Below are 20,389 nucleotides of genomic sequence, written 5' to 3' on the forward strand. Positions count from 1 at the left end.
GGGCGGTAAGAAGGAACTGAGGGGGCGCCGGGTCGGCTGGGGTATATATTCAGCGCCATGAAGGCGCCACTCTAGGGGGCTCCACAGCCGACCCGCCGGTGTTGCTAGGGTAGAAAATCTTCCGACGATCGTGCACGCGGCGCGCACACACCTAATGGAATGGATATGAGCAAGCACTCGAAGAAGAACTGTCTATGTCCAATACAGATCTAACAAATGAAGTCAACAGAATACTGTTTTTAAACTCTGCTTGGGGATTCAGATATTCTAAATTATTTATGTACAGTATGTAGATTCATAGATTCTAGGATTGGAAGGGACCTCAAGAGGTCCTAGAGTCCAGTCCCCTGCCCTCATGGCAGGACCAAATACTGTCTAGACCATCCCTGATAGACATTTATCTAACCTACTCTTAAATATCTCCAGAGATGGAGATTCCACAACCTCCCTAGGCAAATTATTCCATTGTTTAACCACCCTGACAGTTAGGAACTTTTTCCTATGTCCAACCTAAACCTCCCTTGCTGCAGTTTAAGCCCATTGCTTCTTGTTCTATCCTTAGAGACTAAGGTGAACAAGTTTTCTCCCTCCTCCTTATGACACCCTTTTAGATACCTGAAAATGTGTAATGTGTTGTAATTCTTCTACTATCTTTCATACAGCATTATGACACTTGCTGCAATTGTGTACTATTTAGAAGAAATGGATTCTTGAGATTATCCAACAAAGGAATTCATGCTGAAATTGGAAGATCACCACAAGAGGAAAAGCTAGCATAAGTTTGTAATTTCAAGTTTTATTTTTATATTGGTGAAACACAGAACCTCTTCTGAAAGAGGCAGCATCTGCAGAGCTGTTACAAATACGCTTCATACTCTAATACACCTCACAGGTTTGGAAAAGGTATGGATAAAGCAGTTTCACACTGTATGAACATTTTACACTGCATCTGGGCATACAAATTCAGTCATATTAAAAGATAATTTATAGATCTGACTTCACATACAGTGGATAATATTTCAGCATCTTCATGCAAACTTTTGTTTTTAAATAGTTGGCATCATTTTTGGAAATAATTTTTCATACCGCAAGACAGTATATTTTCACTTTAACTTATTATTTAAACAATAAATTACAAAAAAGTACCAACTGTTTTGGAAAGTAGAAACAAACATTAAATATATAATATAGACATATCTGTTTACAATTACATATTTACTAAAGGCAGTAACATTCCTATTACACTTTCATTACCTAAAATAGGGGAGAATAGACGATATAAAATAGACTTTATCTAGTTTTCAACCATAGCCATCTTTTCATATCAGTCTTGAAAGCAACATTGCAATCAAATATTAATTTTTTATTCTCTTTGATGCATACAAGTCCCTTTCATTTAAATGAGCTTTTCTTGCATAGTAAAGAATTTTTGCCCTTAACGTTCCTTAATCAGTACACGAGTTTTAGCTGGAAAACCGCTATCAACATGGAAGGAATTGTCTAGCTAAAACCTCACCATAATACTTTGAAAAGTTAGTGGTTAGTGTCTAAAATTGTTTTTGGAAAACACAAAAAACAGATGCTACGAAAGTGCTTTGTTTCAGAAGTGAATGCATAGACTTGTAGCCTTATCTTACACAACATGTTTTATCACTGGGGTAGTTTAAACAAAAACTGCTGTATTTTTTTGTCTTACTAACATATACAAGCACACTAATTTTCTTCACTTATGCATGTCACACTCCCCTTCCTCAGATATCCCAGGTTATGTGTAACAGGTAGCCTTAAACTCCCAGTGTAGTCAGTAAAGTTCTCCTCACACAAAAGTACATCAATGATATCCTACAAGAGCCCCTCTTCTAGAGCATAGTGTACGTCCACGAGCAGTCAAGGAGTCAGAAGTTATTGAGTTCATTAGAGTAAGCTACTCCAAGAGTTACATTTATTAGTACTGTTCAAAGGACAAGTTGCACATCTTCAAAGCCCTCTCACCAGTCTTGACAGAAAAGCAAAACACATTCACACTTGCCAAATTTTATCTTTGATATTTTATATAAGTCAAGGTGTGCAAGCAAACTTCCAATATCCATGTCCCTAGTATAATGTGACAATTAAAAAAAGCCAACCCACACATGGGGAAAGTTCAGCACTAAAAAGGGTATTTTCAAACAACTTCACATTTCAGATCCAAGCTTCAGTCCATTACTACACAATTTGGACACACAGAACCAGTTTTTAAAACATCTATCCTAGCATAACAGACTAAAAGACTCGTCAATGAGAGCTACTATCAACACTGTATGTCATACTAGCCTTGCCTGACCAATGTGGTACATATTCAAAGTTTGCACATTCTTTCACAACATTCCTAAATCAGATCTCAAAACTCAAAAGAGCTTTTTCACACTTGTACATTTAACAGAATTGTTTCAAGAATTCTCAAGATTTCTGAAATAATTTGATGGCTTAACATGGTAGAAGCCACAGTATTAGCATTTATACCTTGCTTCTGGTCTAATGCTCACTGCAATTTAGGAGTCATGGTGCTTCATGTACATCATGAATCCCCCCTCCCCGGTCAGATTCTGGATGACTTCATCCTATAGTAGGCCTTCCTGGGTTCTTCTGTAGAAGTTTCTGCAGAATTGAAATCTATGGTCACCTGTTAAGCATGGACTAGTCAAAATGGAGCAGTCAAATTTAGTTTGATCCTGAAGAATATACACTAGATTTTTGTGATGATTTACACTTAAGTTCTTCAAATAACTTTGATGGGTTATTAATGGGAACTTTGAGCCAAAGCTACAAAATGCAAAACAGACCACTTACTGCCTACATTATGCTTTAAATAACTGTAGAAGAGTACTGCTGATTCCAAATTCAAATCAAACAACTCAAATTTTTGAAGAACGGTGTTTTGAGATATTTCCAAAATGTTACCTTTCACTTAGATTTTTGCTGATTTCTTTTTCTGCAGAGGCTTTATATTCGGCAAACAGTCTTTTTTTTTAAATTGATTAATGTTGGCTCCTTTCTCCTTTGCACTATGTACATTACAAACAGCATCTCAATCTGCATGCAAATGTAACACCAAAGATCTATTGAGAATATTGTTTCTTTAGATGAAAGATACCTATGGGAAAATAATGGGGCTATCTGAAGAAACTTGCAAGATGGCTTCATATCAGTTGTCTTAGTATTTTCCACACCCTTTTACACTCCTGGATAATGCTTATAAAAATAAGGCATTTAAAACAAATCCCTCTATAGGTTAAAAATGTTTTCAGAATAAATGGAATGGTTGACACTTAAGAGGCTTAAACGTGTGTAAAAATCTGATCTGGTAAAGAGTTTGTCTTCTTTATCCAGATATTCAATGTGCTAAAAACTACACCAAGATGAATAACCTTTAAAACTGCCAAAGTGGAAAGAAATCACAAACATGTTATAAGGAACCAGAAGAACCAGTCAAAATATTCTAGAATCCAATGATTTGAAACTAGTTGTTTCAATACTTCTCCCCAATCTAATTTAGTTTATTTTAGCCCATGAGCTTTTAGAGAAGAGACAATATTACTCAAATATTTCAATGAGAGGAAGGTAGTGCACTCAGGAAGTTCTTACCATGTACGGAATGGAATCCAGAAATGCTTCAACAAGTGGTGGGCTATCATGCTTTTTTGTAATAGTACCCAAAAGCTGTCAAGTCTATATTAGCATTCCAATATCATGACTGCAATAAAGCACTGGTAATTCTGGTACCTTTGAATATGCTTAACATCCATAAACAGCAAGTCTGATATTATTTAACATTGAACATGTTTACAACTAGCATAGTCCACCAGAATATTCATCATCTTCCTCCTCAGCATGGGAGCCAACTGCAGCCGGTCCTCCTGCTTTGTCCTGTGCAGTAACTGGTGATTTCTTCTTAGTTCCCCCTCCTGGGACTGCCAAACTAAGAGCAAGCTTGGCATACTGACAACAAACAACATGATGATAGGTTTAGTGTCCACATTGTCATAGGGCCAAATCCTACTTGCCTTTCTTTAGAAAGAATCACACTGAATTAAATGGGACTACACTCATAAGTAAGGTGAGCAGGGTTTGCCTCAGTCTATTGACTACACTCAAAAGGCAACAATCCATTATTTTGTAACATTCTGTTCCAATAGCATAAAAAGAGACCTAATGCATGTACTATTCTCTCTGTGCTAAAGTGATTAAACATGTACTCTGATTTCTGCTCCTTTATAGAATAATCATTGCCGTGTTGCACAGCACAATTGACTAGAAGTTTACGATAAGCGAGTCTCGTCAATGCAGTTTTTTTAAATGTGCAGCATCTATTCACCACCAGATAAGTGGTCTTTTACAGAAGCTTTTTCAATCAAGATGGCATCATATTTTCAGATGTTAAAGTTATATTAGGTGAAAATTAATAAATATAGTTAGGAAACCTACACTAGGATGATCAGAAGTTTCTATTACTGCGTTTCTGTCTTAAGTCTTCTTTCTACAATTTGCAAATATGCAGTTTTGTTTTTTTTTTTAAATAGCAAGTATTTTCTTGAGAGGAAAAAAAAAAAAAAAAGACATCTTTCTTTAAAATAGCAAAAGGCCATGGTAACTCACTGTAAAATTACAGGACCACTCTTGAGAACTGAGCAGTGCTTGCAACTCCTCTTGATATCAATAAAAGAGGAAGGTGCTTAGCATTTCTCAGTGCCAGTCCATGGATTTCTAGCTAAAATGGACTTGCACGAATAGTACCGTATTTCTGAGCTGAAGCACTGACTGCAGAGTTTTCAGCCCATGTTGGGGACAGAAGGGAACTGAACTCAGATGCTATTCAAGAATATTCCAGCCAATTTTTCAGACAGACTTACAAATGCCATAAGAAGCTGTTCATTCATCTGACCCTTCCAGATAAGCGGGAAGATCAGAGGAATGTGGAAATTTACAAGTGGTGAGCAGTAAAGTGGAAAATATGAGAAGCTGGAGGATGGGACAAACATACAGCAACTCCAGTTTTTTCCTCCCAAAACAGTTCTCTCTTTCTTACCAGGAAAAAGATTTATGAAAATCCATATGAAATGTTAACTTACATCATTGTCCATGTACTTGAAGAGTGGTGAGTTACAGACATCAGAAACTTGATCCTGGTCCTGGTTGTCATATCCTTCTAGAAGCTGTTCTAGTGCTGCACAATCTTCACTTCCATTGAATCCCGGTATACTAAAGGAAACGAAAGTTCATTTAAAACATTTAACTTATCCACTCACAGCACTCAACTCTTTGTCTATGTTTACATGTCACTGATTAAGAGTAGAGGGACAGGCAGCTGTAAGGCTTGTGTTTATAAAATTTTATGGTATTGCTTAAGTAAGTCTCAAAACCCAGGCTGAACAAAAATGTCTAATGGCGTGAAAATGTATTTTTGACTGTATGATCATCTAACCATGTAAATTATAAACAGATCTCAATTTTTTTAAAACGTTTAGTGATCTGCTTGGGACTAGTTGTCTGCATGGTCCCAAATGATAGAAGTGCCTTAAATCTCATGAGTTTCTGTTAACTAGTCATAATATTTTTCTTTTACAGTGCATGTATGGAATCATAAGTGTTTGAGATTAGGCAGGGTAAAGACTTAATTTAAAATGGATCATTTTAACCTAACTCCAGATATCATGCATTTTTTAAATTCTAGTCTTAAAATACCATTTTCTTGCCATTTTGGAACACAAAATAACAGTAAATTCAATTGGTGACAATCAAAAAAGGCCTTTATCAGTACTGAACAGTTACAAGAGCTAATCCTTCTCTGTTCAGTGTATGAAAGACAGATACTAAAATGAGGCACCACTTAAAATGAATAAATTATTTAGTAAAAGAATTCCAACAGCAACAACCCTGTATTGTTTATTCAGCTTTTATTAAAGCTAAGCAAACAGATAATCTGGGAAGAAAGAACAGAAAAGGGAAGAGTAGTGAACTGAACAAAATTCTTCTAGCTGTTTAATTTTTAAGCAAATAGTAAAGCAATATAAATATTTTCATTGTTTATTTTAAGGGTATGCATGTCTTGCTATTAAGCCAATAGTGTATTATTAACTACAACTGACCATTTGAAAACAACAACAATATTTTTCAAATGGTAGTCTTTCAAAAAACAAAACAAAAACAAAAAAACCACTGCATTGTTGTACCATAAACCAACAGAGTACAGGCTTCAAACCTGTGGAAATATAGAATTGCCACATGGCTCTTTAATAAATATTGCTATGAATTAATTTTCAACATAACCAAAATTTAAGTTTGAAAACAATGAGGCAAAAATATGCCTTACCTGTAACTTTCCCTGACACATCTTTCTGCAGCAACATAGTCATGTCTATGGAGATGAACTAAGACTTGAGCAATAGTTTTCTAAGATAAAAGAAATGACTGATCACTCTTTAGTAATCAAATGTAAGATATTTTACTTCTATTATGAATTCAATACCAAAAGTCCTGTAGCTTGCTCAGGGTAGGTGTAAAAAGGACACTAGAACCAACGAGGCAGTCAATTGGTCTACACTGTTCCTGGCTCCACATTCCCAAATGAAAAAAAATGATGGGCTCTGAAAATATTGATCTACTCCAGCTGTGGATCTGTCCCATCTTTTTTAAAGGTAGTGTAGAGGAAAAAGATCACAGTGGACCAATTCTGTTGTAACCTTAGATCATCTGAACCTAGGCTTACAAATTTAGAACTGAAAGACAAAATTATTCTAACAAGAATTTTGAAACCACAAACCAATTTTTTGCTTATGTTAGGATTTTCTGACGAGATATGCTTATCAGTTGTCCAAAAAGTTAACCCATTCAAAATATCTAGCCCCACTTCCTGCCATCAACACACATTTAGAAAATAAATGAACATGTCTCCCATCCCACAAAAATTAAATAATTCTTTGCGCTAACTGTATTTGCAGGTTCACCTACACAAATATTTTATCTTTTAGCATTTTCAATACAATTATCAGAAAGCTCTAAAAACCATTCTGATTATCTGCGACAGCTATCTTCAGCATTTTCAAGACTATTATACTGACACAAGACAGTTAAGGGGGTGGGTGAAAGGAGGGGATAGCCATTCAGGAGGTGCTCATCCAGTAAGAAGTTTATCCTGGACTGCAAGGCATACAATGCCATTCAGTTAGAGGTGCTGCAGACCCACAGGCCAATCAATTTCCCTTTGCGCATAAACAGGAAAGAAACATTCACTCAGGTCTTTACCTTATAACATGTTGGATAATTTTCAACTTCTTTATAAATACTTTTTTCCTTCTGAATAGACAACGCAGCCTCATCTAATCTAGAAACAAGAACAAACACAGAAGGAAGTGTGAGAAACCAGTGTAAAGAAACCAGTGATTAGAGCCTTATGATGTGCGTATTTTAATGTTTGTAGGTGGTAAAAAAGGCACAGAAGCTGTAAAGATATTTCAGTAGTCCACATGAAGCCTATTAAAAAAAAAAGTTCATATTTGCGTCTTCTAATCATTTTTTTTCCTCCATGCTGAAAAAAAGCTACCATTTTTGTTTAAATCCACTGGCATTAAGAATCAAAGTAATCTAAACACTAAACCATCAAGTCTAAGTTTTCATTTGGTCTTCAATCTTGAGGGCATCACTGTAACATTGCAAAGGTTAAAAAAAGTACATCTTTCAGAAATCCTGTTATTTTTGAGTTGCCAGGTAAAATACTAGAGTGAAATCCAGAAATCAGTGCTTCAGTGTGAAAGCAATCAATCCCACATGCCAGTAAAGTTTAGTTTTATGTTAATCAGAGCATCAATAAATGTATGTACTATACTTTTCTAGCATTTCTGTCCCTGTCATTGCCAGGTCCCAGACCTATGTGAAAACAAAAGCCGTAATCTTTGAAGTCAACCCAACTCATTCAAGGAAGTCACAATCCAGTGCACTTTTTATTTAAAAAAAAAAAAAAAAACCCCACACTCATGGTGATGAATTGTGGGTATCCAGAACTGCATAAAAGCAGACAGGGCTCAGTCCTGTAAAGAGCTGAGCTCTGGTCTAATCTGGCGTTTACATTCTTACTGGATTCCACCAGGATGTTCAGCACTCTATAGGTGTAAATCCAAATAATGCAAAATAGAAAGGAAATGGAATATTTACTTGCAAATATCTTGGTGATCAGTTATGTTGAGTAAGGATCATTTCAGGCAGTGGAAGTGCACAGAGAGCTAATATTTCCAACCAAGCAGTTGTACATGCACATACTGTTGAAATATAGCAACTATTTTACAAGTCACAACATTACACTACAGCTTTTGGACAGGAAGTAAACACTGTATCCAACTGAAACTTCAGAGTAAATTTAGGTAGGAAGTACATCAAGGCTAATGACCCAAGAGTTCACACTGGATATTTGAGGACAGATGTGGTGAGGATCTTCATGAAATATCTCATCCAAAAGGTGACACCTTTAGCAGCACAGTATCAGCATCAAGCTGGAGCACTGGTTTGGCACTGGAAGGGACAAATATCAGCTACTGAAACATCAATTTATCTGAGAATGTTTGGCACTATTCTGATTTTTTTTTTTTTAAAAGACTCTCCCCACATACCTACAGTATAGATTTTAAACCACACATACATGCTTATCATAATCTACATAGAAAATTAATGAAACTCAAACTTTAGCGGGACTGTCCAAGTTCTCCATCCTTTTTATGCCTTATTTTATTGCAAATATATTTGCAATGTGAACACACATGTTTTTAATAAAAAAGGACAAGAGTGGGTCTTTTCAGACAAAACAGTAGGTGATTTCAGGTTGCAAAAAACAACAATAATCCTGCCTAATACCCTGGAGAGGCATTTTTAAAGTTTTGCATACATTTAAAATTTATCCAAGTACTTGCTAGTGTTTTATAACATTGATGTAAAAAACATGCCATTTAAGAGAACTTAGGAACTCTACCTTCATGGTCTACTAATTTACATTTTTAGGCATAAAAGAATTGTTCGGTTTTGGAAAAGGCATGTAATCAAGAAGCACAGGATTTAAAATTTCATTAGCCACTCTATTAGAGGTTCAGATTACATTTGTCAGCTATAAATCACTAACTTCATACTCGAATTAATCAAGCTATTTTGGATGCAAATTACTATAACCATGTATTAAGAACTTCACATGGCAGCTAAGTGATTCAATATATCTCACAATTCTTGTGAATCATAATTCATTTCCATACCGAAGTTTTTCTTTCACTGAAAGTCACAAAACAATCATTCAAAGAATATGGATATTTTAGACTACTACTCTTCTGACATCCACAGAAGTACAGTAGGACCTCCCTGATCTGCTCACACAAATTATGTCTAAATCTACTATTGTGATTGATTATGAAGCATATTTTTGTTGTGTTTTCATCACTTATTTCCACTTTAATTATATTCAAGTTACATGATGTTCCAAACCCCAAGTGACATCAGATACAACATGGCCTCTATAAATCAGTATGACAATCAAGCTAGCCTCAAAAACAATATACACATCTCACCTGACAGTCCTTCCACTCCTGTAATATAAGGGTTTTCCTTGTTTCCTTTTAGATTACCATTGTTGCTCGCAATTACAGCACACACTCAAGGCTTGACTCAAAGACAGCCTTATAGTGAGCTATAGGTTGTAGTTATGTATGTTTATGCTAAATCATTGTAAAATTTGGTACTACTAACCAATAGTATTAGAAAAACAGGTGAACCTGAGGATTCAAAGTCAAACTCTTCACCCTTGATTCAGAATCAGACACCTGCATATGGGTTGCTTTGGTTGGGTAAGTCACTTAATTCCCCTACTTTAGATTCCCTCATGTGTAAATTGGGTAGAATATTAAGTGCTCACTACCCAGTGTTGTGGGGAATAATTCACACTGATGAAGAACTGAAGAGATGAAACACACCAGGTTCTCAGTAATTCATAAATCTTCACTGAATTATTAGGAGGAACATTTTATAGCACCAAAAAACAAAACAAGAAAAAAAATATCAGATGAGTTTTCCAGCACTCAGGTATAGCCAGCAGAAATGTAAACTGGATCTTAGTCTTGACAAGCATCACCATAATCTTCTGTTTCCAGATAGTGACTTTTGAAGAGGCAGTACATAGATTCAGTGAAACTCAGCAGTAAAGGTTTCAATTATATTTAGAGGAAAACTTAGGTTTTCAGACTATAAAGAGTTATACCTTCGTCCTCTGACTAAAAGTCTTGAGGCTTTCCCTAGTAATTCTACAGCCTGCCGTAAACGTTCTTCATTCTAAAGGAGCAGAACAAAATCAGAAGGTTTTATACATTTGTGGCTTTAATTCTATGCAACTTCTCTTTTTTTTTTAAAATGAAATACAAACATAAGGCATGAGCTCAGGTCAATGTGGGGTTCTCCCATGGCCTTAGTACTTTTAGTCAGCAGAGCTCCCTCCCTCTGGACTGCCCAAGAAGTGGGAAGAAGCTGGATAGGAGATTAAATTCAGATCCTATACAGTGGGGGATGGAGTACTGGTAGGGACTCTGACCCTGCACCTTTACATTAAAGGTCCCAATAGGAGCTGCGTGACTTCCTGTGCAACATTATTCACCCACTGCTGTGATAGAGAACAAGATAGAGCTCAAAACTCAACCTCACCTTACAGCTATCTGTATCACCTTACAGCAGAGTTATTTTAGGCTGACTGACCTTGAACACTTCTTCCTTCTACTCAATCTTTATTTCCTTTGTTGTTCAAATTAAAATGGTAGTACTTACTTCGAATACTGATGCTGTCTGCTGATAGAGTTGTACAGCCTTTTCTGGGTTCATACTTTCTATTAGCCTGAAATAAATACAAGCCAGCATTATTATTCTTCAGCTCAAATAGTAAAGTTTTCTCCTAGTACAGGATTCAAACAACAGTCTGTAAAAAGAAGGCACCAATGTTTTGTGATTTGTCCTAGCGACCAATGCTGCAGGCTTACTTTCCAGCCCGTTCCAGGGCAATAGCTGCTGTGTCAGGTGTTCCATTCTCCAGGTACATCATACTGGCCTTCTCAATCAGCTGAACTGCTTCAGGAAGTTTTTGCATCTCCTGTAAGAAAAAGTTGGAAGAATAACAGTGTCATCAACTATGCTAATATATAACAGACCAAACGAAAATATTCTGTATTGCATAGCGTTACATTGGTAGAGTTCAGCTCCCAGCAAAGTAAACTACAACATCCACAGTACAAACAAGCATACAAGAAACCCAGCCTACTTTCGCCTCCATCTGCCTATAATAAATCAAAAAAGTTGGCTGATTTTGTTCTTTGGATTAGCCACACGATGAAATATCTAAATGAATACTCACACAGTGCAGTTACAAAACCAGAGCAGCCAGTCTTGTTTCCCTTTGTAACGTTTCAATTTTGGAATAAATAAATCAGTTCCCTGGTAGCCCAACTTCACAATTTGTTTAGAGGGCACATCATCAGAAGTGGACATATATACAGACATTTTGGAATACTCGATTTGAACCCTGAAATAATGATTCTCTGAAAGTCTGTTTAACTGATCAACATCTGGGTTACAAGTTCACTTTGAGCTCCCTAAAAACTGGCTTATGGTGGTTAATTAGCTTATTTTACTATACACTGATTTTCTATCCCCTAAATGAGGTTTTCAACTATTGGTTAAACCCATTCAATAAACTGCACAGCTATCAAGTCATTATTGCATGCAAAAATCACTAACAGGATTCTGGCAAATGTGATTAGAAAACTAATTCCTGTTGACTACAAGATTTATGTTGAGCTAAAGCAGAAGGGCTAAGGTATGGGAGTCACCAAGAACTACAATATGTCAGCTTACTGAAGAATCAGGAGGTATATAATGGTGGTCTGTTAATGCCTTAGTATGTTAAAAATACCATTTAAAAATACCATCCACAGTGCCTGCGTTGAAACTATAGGATATTCCACTCCTCAGCACCAAGATTGGTTTGATGAAAACAACGAGGAAATCCTAGCATTAATTCAACAGAAAAGAACTGCATTCTGGCACTGGCAAAATGATTCCTCTAACCAACGAAAACATGAGGCTTATCACCTGCTCAAGGCAGCAGTCCAGAGGAGGCTACGTGACATCAAAAATAAGTGGTGGCAAGAGAAGGCCTCTGAGATCCAGAGTTTCATAGACCAAGATGACATGAGAAGCTTCTTTCAAGCAACAAAAGCTATATATGGGCCAAGCTCCAAAGGCCCAACCCCCTTACATTCACAGATTGTCCTTGAGGAGGGTGGAGCCAATGCGGCCATTAAACAACGCTGGAAGGAGCCCTTGAAGAGCCTACTAAACTGTGAATCAACGGTCTCTGAAGACCCCATCGAGTCTATTCCACAACGCTCAGCAATGGCACACCTTGCTGATCCCCCGTCTTCTGAGAAAGTCCGGTGTGCCATCACCCAGACAAAAAAAAAAAAAATCACAAGGCACCAGGCCTAGACAGCATCCTGCCCCTTTGAGGGTGTCTCCCCAGTAAGTGACAACAGGACATAATATTATTTACCTGAACTAAAAAATAAGCTGCTACTATGAAGTACATTTATCTTTTCTTAATACATACATACTAAACTCAACCTCCCCCCTCCCGATTTTGATTTATCAAGTTTCAACCAGGAAAGAAGGTTGCATTATTTAAAATTCTTGGGGGGGGGGGGGGGGGAATAAATGTCAACACGAAGTGCTAGCACCACTTTAACACTAATTAATGTTGCAAGCTGAAAATTGCATATATTTCAAAATACAACTGTCCACAGGAGACATATTGTTTTAAAACAAACAAACACAAAATGACCAGTAAATACCTTTAACATCATACCAGCTTGTTCATAAGCTCTGCAAAGAGAAAAGAAATTAGGTTTACTTACAGTGTTATTTCAGTGAGTTGAAGTGACAGGTCTTGCTATGTAGTAAGAGTTACTATACATCAGCTAATGGTGAATCATAACAATGCATACATTTCAAACATTTTACATGCCTTTTATTTAAAAAGAGTTTCTCACTTGTGCGCTAGTGATAGATATTGCAACCTCATGCTGTATCTTTGGGGACCACTTTATTACGTTCATGAATAGTTTATGTATGATTGTATTCAACTCCATGGAGAAGCAGCTGTGGTAACATGTCAGAAACTAAAAACAGTGGACAATGATTAAGGACAGTCACTAATTCTGTAAGCAACTCTAAAGACGTACCACCCCCAGTGTTAGTTTGTATATACTGATTCAAACTGGGTTTTCCAGACACTGAGAAACAAAGAAAGAACTTTTGATATAAATAGCTGTATTTGTATCAGGACCTTCTTTTGATCTAGCAAACAGACATGCTTTTATCCAATGGGGCTCCAATCCTGCTGAAGGGTTGGAAGAATGATGGCCTACCAGACCCTGGAGTGGACCACAAATTGGGGATAAAGATGCAGTAATCCTGAGACCATAACAGTGTTGTCTTCTATGGATAAAGTGCTTTTGACCATATTTGGAGCACTGAAAAAAGCAGTGTTTCCCAGCCCAGACCAAAGATACCTTCCTGCTTCTATAACATGTACTGTGTGTGGCAAATTTTGCACAAGTGCTTCAAATTAATCACACCATCTTTTCACTATTTGCCATGAGTTGGAGGAATGGGAGGGTAGGAAATGTCTGATTGTGTTTTCACTACAAAGACTAGACCACAGTGGCACGAAAGACATATTTAAAAAACACACTACTAATAGAATTAAGAACAGCTAATATTATAAGGCACCATTCTGGTGATTAGAGACATTGAAGGAATTTCAAGTGTGTGAAGAGAAATCAAATTATTTATTACCTTAATCATACATGCAGTAAGCAAAAACAAATGAAATAAGCAGATCCTGAGTAATATCCTATTGATGATCAATCAAGAGATATTGGAACTAATCCTGAGAAGTGATAAAAAGTCATAATTTCCATTTATTTCAATGGGATTTGCAGAGTCTCAAAAGCTTTCCAGGATGAAGCCACTAATTAGTCTGATCATGAACCAGTGAAAATAATGGAAACTTTGCCATTTATTTAAATGAAAACAGACTTAGCCCCAAATGTATGCATCTTTTAAATAGTCTTTAGATACACATAGTATACTGGGAAATGCATCAAATTAACTGAGGAATTTAAACTTACTTGGCAGCATGGAAGAGACTGGATGTAACAGAGCCAAAGTTAAGGATACAAGCCATAAAAATCTGACAGATAATTATGTATCAAAAATAATTTATTGGAGGATTAAGCAAACTAAATTTTTATTTAAATACTAGTTCCAAAAATAACATTTACACAGAGGCAAAACTAATCTGATAAGTGTGCATGCTAGTTTTTGTTTGTTTTGTTTTAAATAAACCTAAGGGCGAAATAAAATTCAATATATCCAACTATGAAAGAGCTGACAAAACTAGATTACATATATTTATTTAAAGACTTTTGGTTACTACATTGTGTTAGATAGCGTAATGTTAGCCAATCTTTTAGCAGTGTGTTTAATGTGTAGCATCCATTTCTAGGCACTGCATGGCAAAAACCATACAAATTATTAACTAAAAAAAAATTAGCACACATATTCCCTAAGGGAGATTTCTTCAACTTAAAACCCACATTACAAACTAAAAAGAGGAGATCCCATCTAAGTTATCTACTTGCAGCAAAAAAAAAACACCCAGACACCACAAACAAGAAAATCCCTCAAAAAGTAAAAATGTCAAGGAAATCTAAGGACTAAATCCAGTAACAGAAAGCAAACACTGGAATCTGTTAATATGATTGTTATTCAAATAAATACACAAATAAATAAATAAATAAATAAAATATGTGCTGAGTGATACCTGGGCACCCCAATCATAGATCAGGGCCCCACTGTGCTAGTGACTGGCCAAACAAAATAAGAAGATGGTTCCTGCTCCGTAGGGCTTCTTATTTTTCATTCACCAGATTGTTTTCTTGGGGGCTTGAATTCTTTCTTTAAAATTAATTTTGGAAGTTGGCTAAGAAACCTTTTAATATTTAGTCTGCGTTTGTCTCTTACATCTTTCCACACCATCCCCTCCCTTAGTCCAGTTCTGATTGCTGAACAGTTATTCAATTCCTTAAATACTGAACTAACCATCACTGAAAAGATACGCTCTGTTATTTGCATGTGCTTCAGCTTCCCTCAAATAGGCGTCCTTTGCCTGGTCAAACTGTTTGGCATTCTTAAAAGCAACACCTACAAAGAAGAAAGAAAGAAAACAAAGTGTTTATGTTTTGCCATTTTCCTTCTTTCATCTATTGTTCAAGACACACAAGGCCAGATTTTTTAAAAAGGTATTTAGCCACCTAAAAAATGCAGATGAGCATGTAGTGGGATTTTCAAATGGGAGGTGGCTGCCTAGACCCCTTTGAAAATCCCACTAGGTGCCTATCTGCATCTTTTGGTCCCTATATCTTTAAAAATCTGCCCCATAATGAAAGTATTTAATTACATTTTTTATCGATTTATTATACTTTATATCAAGGCTCATAAGAATCATTCTTAAATTATTAGTACTTTCTCCCTCTACACAATGTAGGCTAATTGGATTTTTACTATAGTCAGCCCCTCTTCTCAGCTGAATACCTGCACTTCAGTATCCTTTCCATTCACTAACCAGGAACGATGCCAAATAAGTTTAAGATTCTAAAACATTAGAAGTGAGGTCTCATTGCAGTCTCCCTTCTAAATCAAGATCCTCATCAACAAAGTGCACCTGCAATAAATACCAGCCTTCATAATTAGTTCTGGGCACATTACAATATAAAGAAACCTAACTAACCAGCTAATGTGTACTTATTTAATCAGGATTTTAAAAATCAGAGCAGACTCAACTCAACTCCACAACTGGGGAGCGCACGCACCCACACACATCCTTTTTTTCCCCCCAGCTGCTATTGATGACTTACGAAAACAAAACCAAGAATTTAATATCTAAGTGAGTGACTGGGACTATAAAGTGTAATAGGCCAGAAAGATATGCTGCAGATGCTATTAGTGGATGAAATAGATTTTGGAAGGAGGTTAGCGTGATTAGACAAAAATTAATCGAACCGAATTGGGCTGCTACATTTTATATTAGTGTGACACTTTCTGGAATACATGCAAATAGGGAGCAGAAATCCTCAAGACTTAAGATGTCAAAAACATTCAATAGAATTTCTGCTCAGAATCTTACTGAAAAAGAGTCAATACTGAGAGATTTAAATTCAACAATATAGAACAAGACAGAACACTGAGATAGTTGTCAAAAATAAATCTGAAGCATGAGTGAGCACCAAAATTTGTTTATTTGAAGATGGTGTTATAAGACCACTGACAAGAGTTCCCAGAGAGCTCAAGGGAAGGGAAGTGGGAGTGGGGGGAAAAAGAGCGAGAGAGAAGGTAGGAGGGACAGGGGAGAAGGAGAAATGGTGCAAAAAGAGATTTAATTTTACAAAGTTCAGTGGTATCCAAGACAGCAATCAGGCAAAACCAGGATGGCACTGCAATATGAAGGCCAAAACAGATTTAAATATCACCTGCATACAAATGGAAAGTTACACCCTATAAACACAACTGAATTCTAAGAGCACCATCTGTGTCCAAGGGTTCCAAAAGATTTTTAAGAAATGGAGCAGGGTATGTCAGAGCCAGCAGTAAAGCATTAACCTTGAGGATAAGGGGAGAAAGCTATCAGATTCCTCATCAACCTCAACTAAGCAGGAAGAGAGAGAGAGGAATATTTGCCCTTTAAATAGTATGCACCTTCAAAAGTATCCAATAGACAAACTTTGCATATGAACTTTCTCTCTCTGTCAAATAAATTAGTATTGAACATATTATAAAGAGGACAAAAATGAATAAAGTCAAGGTCACTTCTGCAGAGGTTTCCACTATTTGCCTCTATACAACATTAGGAGTTTCCCTTCCTCACTCAAAGTCCAATTATTTTGCCACTCCTGGCATGGAGCTCCCACTGAAGACAACAGGGATTCCCATGCAGAGTGGACAGGAGCATGCGCGCACACACAAATCAAGTCCCTATTTACAAAAAAAAAAAAGGAGTCTAACTATGCCTCACAATAAAAGTTTTTCAATTTTATTCAAAAGTCCGTTTAACTCTGTGTTCAACCATATTTGCAAGTAAGATATTTAAAATTGTAATTTGCACTGAGATTCAGTTTACATGTTATGAGTTTTAATAATTTCAAATAAATATTTAAAACAAGTGAAATTTGAAATGTAGTAAATTAGAAAGATTTGGTTCTTTATTTTATTCCCTGCCCTCACAACCATCTACAGATTTACAGACAATGTTTTAAAATGACGACATCTAAAATATTATTTAAGATTAAATTACCAGATTATTTAAACCTATAAAATGCATTCCCATCTATAGTCATACATACCTGCCTTTCCATATTCAGTAGCTGCACTATCATAGTCTGGTTTCCACTTTAAGAATCCAGTTTTCAGGCTGAAATGCAAAATCAAAAGCCCACCATCAATAATGGTTGAAACAAGAACCTGTTCTTCCTGCTCTCAATATATATAGTTTTGTTTCTGTTGTTTTAAGAAGTGGCAATGTGGGAGGAAGAGGGGGCAGGCCCGCAAGGGGCCACTGTCTCCCATCCCCTTTGAGCGATGTGAGATACAGAGAAATGGCAGAGAACTGCCAGATACTATGGGTTGGTAAGTAAGGAACAACAATTTGGGCCCCACTGCTCCATCCGGATCAGACCAGGAGCAGATGCTTAGACAATTTTGGACATTCTGTAATTTCTCCCTCTCTTTTCAGGATAAGCCTCAAATTATTTCTGCTGAGTGGGGAGTTTGGAAGGCAAGCACTTGTACTTTAGCAATAGTGGGAAAAACTGTTTCAGGATGGAGGTTTTGGAATTAAAAGTTAACTATCACGTATTGTACTTCTGACCATTTATATTGTCTATCTACAGCAGTGGTTTTTAACCTTTTTTCATTTGTGGACCTCTACAAAGTTTTGAATGGAAGCGTGGAGCCCTTTGGAAATCTTAGATGCTGCCTGCAGACCCCCAGAGACCACAGGTTGAAAACCATTGGTCTACAGTGTTTGTCTCTCTTGGCTACTTAAATCACAACCTCTTTGGAACAATGATTACATCTAATACATTTATACTGTTCTCAACACAACAGTACCAATCTTGCTTGGTAGCCTTCCGATGACATCATCCTATATACAAACAAACAACAAAAGTAGCTATATGTAAATGATTTGCTTTCAAAATAAGTTTGCTGTGAGCACAGCTTCACTGAAACTGCTTGAACAAAAGCCAGGCACAAGTTTCCCACCTCATCTCTTTTCAGTTTTTATAACTGATGCATTTCTCCTTCATCTTAGTTCTCCCATTCACCTGCCTCGGCTTCCCTTTTCTCTCTATCAGCCTCCTAGTGTCTGTCTCAAAGTCTTGAGGAGCGGAAGAGGCTTCCCCTAGTGTGAGCAGTCATTCCAGCGGAGGGGCCTGTCACTGCCCCCATCTGGAGTGAGGGGAACTCTGAGAGCTCAGGGCCCCGCTATCCACACAAGGTATTTCTGTGACCACACTCCCCACGGTTAATGGGGCTGTTCTCACAGCACCCTGTGTGACAGGTGGGGAGCTAAGGCAGAGACAAGCGACTTGCCCACGGTCACACTGGGAGTTTGTGGTGGAGGAGCAGGGCCCATGAGCCCCAGGCTAGTGCCCCCGCACCCTTCCTGGTGGCCACCCCACCCGCTGCCAGGCTCCCGGGGGCCTCCAGCTCTCCTCACGTTGGAACCCCCCAGTCCCTCTAACCGCCCTCCCGCCCCCGCGGCTCCCGGCCCGCGCACGGCACTCTGGGAACTGTAGTTCTCCCGGCGAGGGGAAGCGCGCTGGGCTGAGCTCCCAAGGCGCCCGGGAGGTTGGGGCCGATGACAGCCCGGAGCCACGGGGAACCCGGCGGAAGCGGCTGCTCGGCGAACGCCCGGGGCCTGGAACCCCGCCCGTCCCCCTCCTCGACCCTCTCCCAGGAGCGAGCGGCGCAGCCACTCTCCAGCCCGGACCCAGCCCGGCCCGCGGCCTCCTCGGGACCCTGGGCAGAGACAGCCCGGCCTGACCCCGGCCTCCCGCGCCGCGCCGCACTCACTATTTCTCCGCCTTGGCGACGTGCTCAAGCGCCTCGTTGATCTTCTGCGCTGCCATCTCGCTGCGCTGTACCTGCCAGGAACCGCCGCCGCTGCGTCAGAAAAGGAGGGACAGGCTACGGCAAGCCGTAAGGGCTTATCAGCATACGTAGGGGGCGGGGCCTGATGCTACACGCCTGCGCGGGTAGGGGACGGAGTCGATAAGGGGGCGTGGCTACAGAGGACAGCTGGAGATAGCGCTGCGCGCGCAGACCCGGCCCACAGGCGTGAGGGCGCGCGGCCCACGTGCTGCAGCAGGGTCCCTGCGAGGCTGTGTAGAGAGCCTGTTGTCGACCCCGGGGCAGAATAGGGGGCCGCTTATATTAAAGGTTATAAGCTAGTGGGTCATCCTGCACACAACATCCTCAAAGGTTAGGACTTTCTTACAAACATTAGCTGGTAGCATCCGTATAGTGGGTTCTGGGTGGCAAGATTCCTGTAGCAGAGAATGACCCAAGAAATGTCTCCCCCATAGCCCCCCAACTTATTACTGGCAGTAAGGGCAAGCGATGGGAGGAGTGATCAGGGGGTGGGGTCTTGAGGGGAAGAGGCAGTGCGGGAGCAGAGCTTTGGGGGAAGGAGTAGTGCAAGAGTGGGACCTTGGGCGAAAGGAGTGGAGCCACAATTTGGGTGCTGTGGGCCCTCCCGCCCCCCGCTTTTAGGAAGCTTCTGTCACCCCTGCCTCTGACTCCTTTTCTTCCCCATGCTTCCACTGGGGAGTTTCTAGGTACCATCACCCCTTGCTCCCTGGGCAGAGAATTGTTCAAAGTCAATGGCCCTGCTGGTAGCAAAGCCATTCTCCATTGGGGTAGAACCATTTGCTCTTGCTTCCCAGGCATAGTTTTTCCATTAGGTGTCAAGTTCCTGCTACAACAATGCTTAAAGTCACACTAAAAGTTACATTGAAAATGGAGTTTGAAATATAACATGGCAATCACAAAACCAAAATAGAATTCATAAGTTGACACAGACATAATCCTTAAACTGTCAGAGGGTATTCAAAATGAATAGTGCTTTAAATGGATCCTGGAACCGATGCAGGAAAAAGAAAGTTTTTGCCAAATTAGAAATCCGGATTATCTGTTCCTACAGGTTGGCAAACTGGACAATGAA

General features: G+C 38.6%; 1 protein-coding gene across 2 annotated transcripts; it reads right to left on the reverse strand.

Annotated features, from left to right (window-relative positions):
* Positions 1–776: 776 nt before the first annotated feature.
* NAPG (NSF attachment protein gamma) lies at positions 777–19,392 on the reverse strand. 2 transcript variants are annotated; one of them, XM_034762600.1, is made up of 12 exons: positions 19,240–19,392; positions 17,508–17,575; positions 15,228–15,312; positions 14,238–14,255; positions 12,897–12,927; positions 11,031–11,140; positions 10,822–10,888; positions 10,265–10,335; positions 7,282–7,360; positions 6,350–6,429; positions 5,109–5,238; positions 777–3,978 (listed from the first exon to the last, which is right to left on the reverse strand). In XM_034762600.1, the coding sequence occupies exons 1-12, from the start codon at positions 19,293–19,295 to the stop codon at positions 3,829–3,831; spliced, it is 945 nt and encodes a 314-aa protein (XP_034618491.1). In that variant the 5' UTR covers positions 19,296–19,392; the 3' UTR covers positions 777–3,828. The 2 variants fall into 2 exon arrangements, with proteins under 2 accessions (XP_034618491.1, XP_034618492.1); XM_034762601.1 differs by lacking the exon at positions 19,240–19,392 and adding an exon at positions 18,274–18,301.
* Between the last annotated feature and the right edge of the window lie 997 nt (positions 19,393–20,389).

The sequence above is a fragment of the Trachemys scripta genome, chromosome 2, assembly GCF_013100865.1.
Source record: "Trachemys scripta elegans isolate TJP31775 chromosome 2, CAS_Tse_1.0, whole genome shotgun sequence".
NCBI classification, from domain to species: Eukaryota; Metazoa; Chordata; order Testudines; family Emydidae; genus Trachemys; species Trachemys scripta.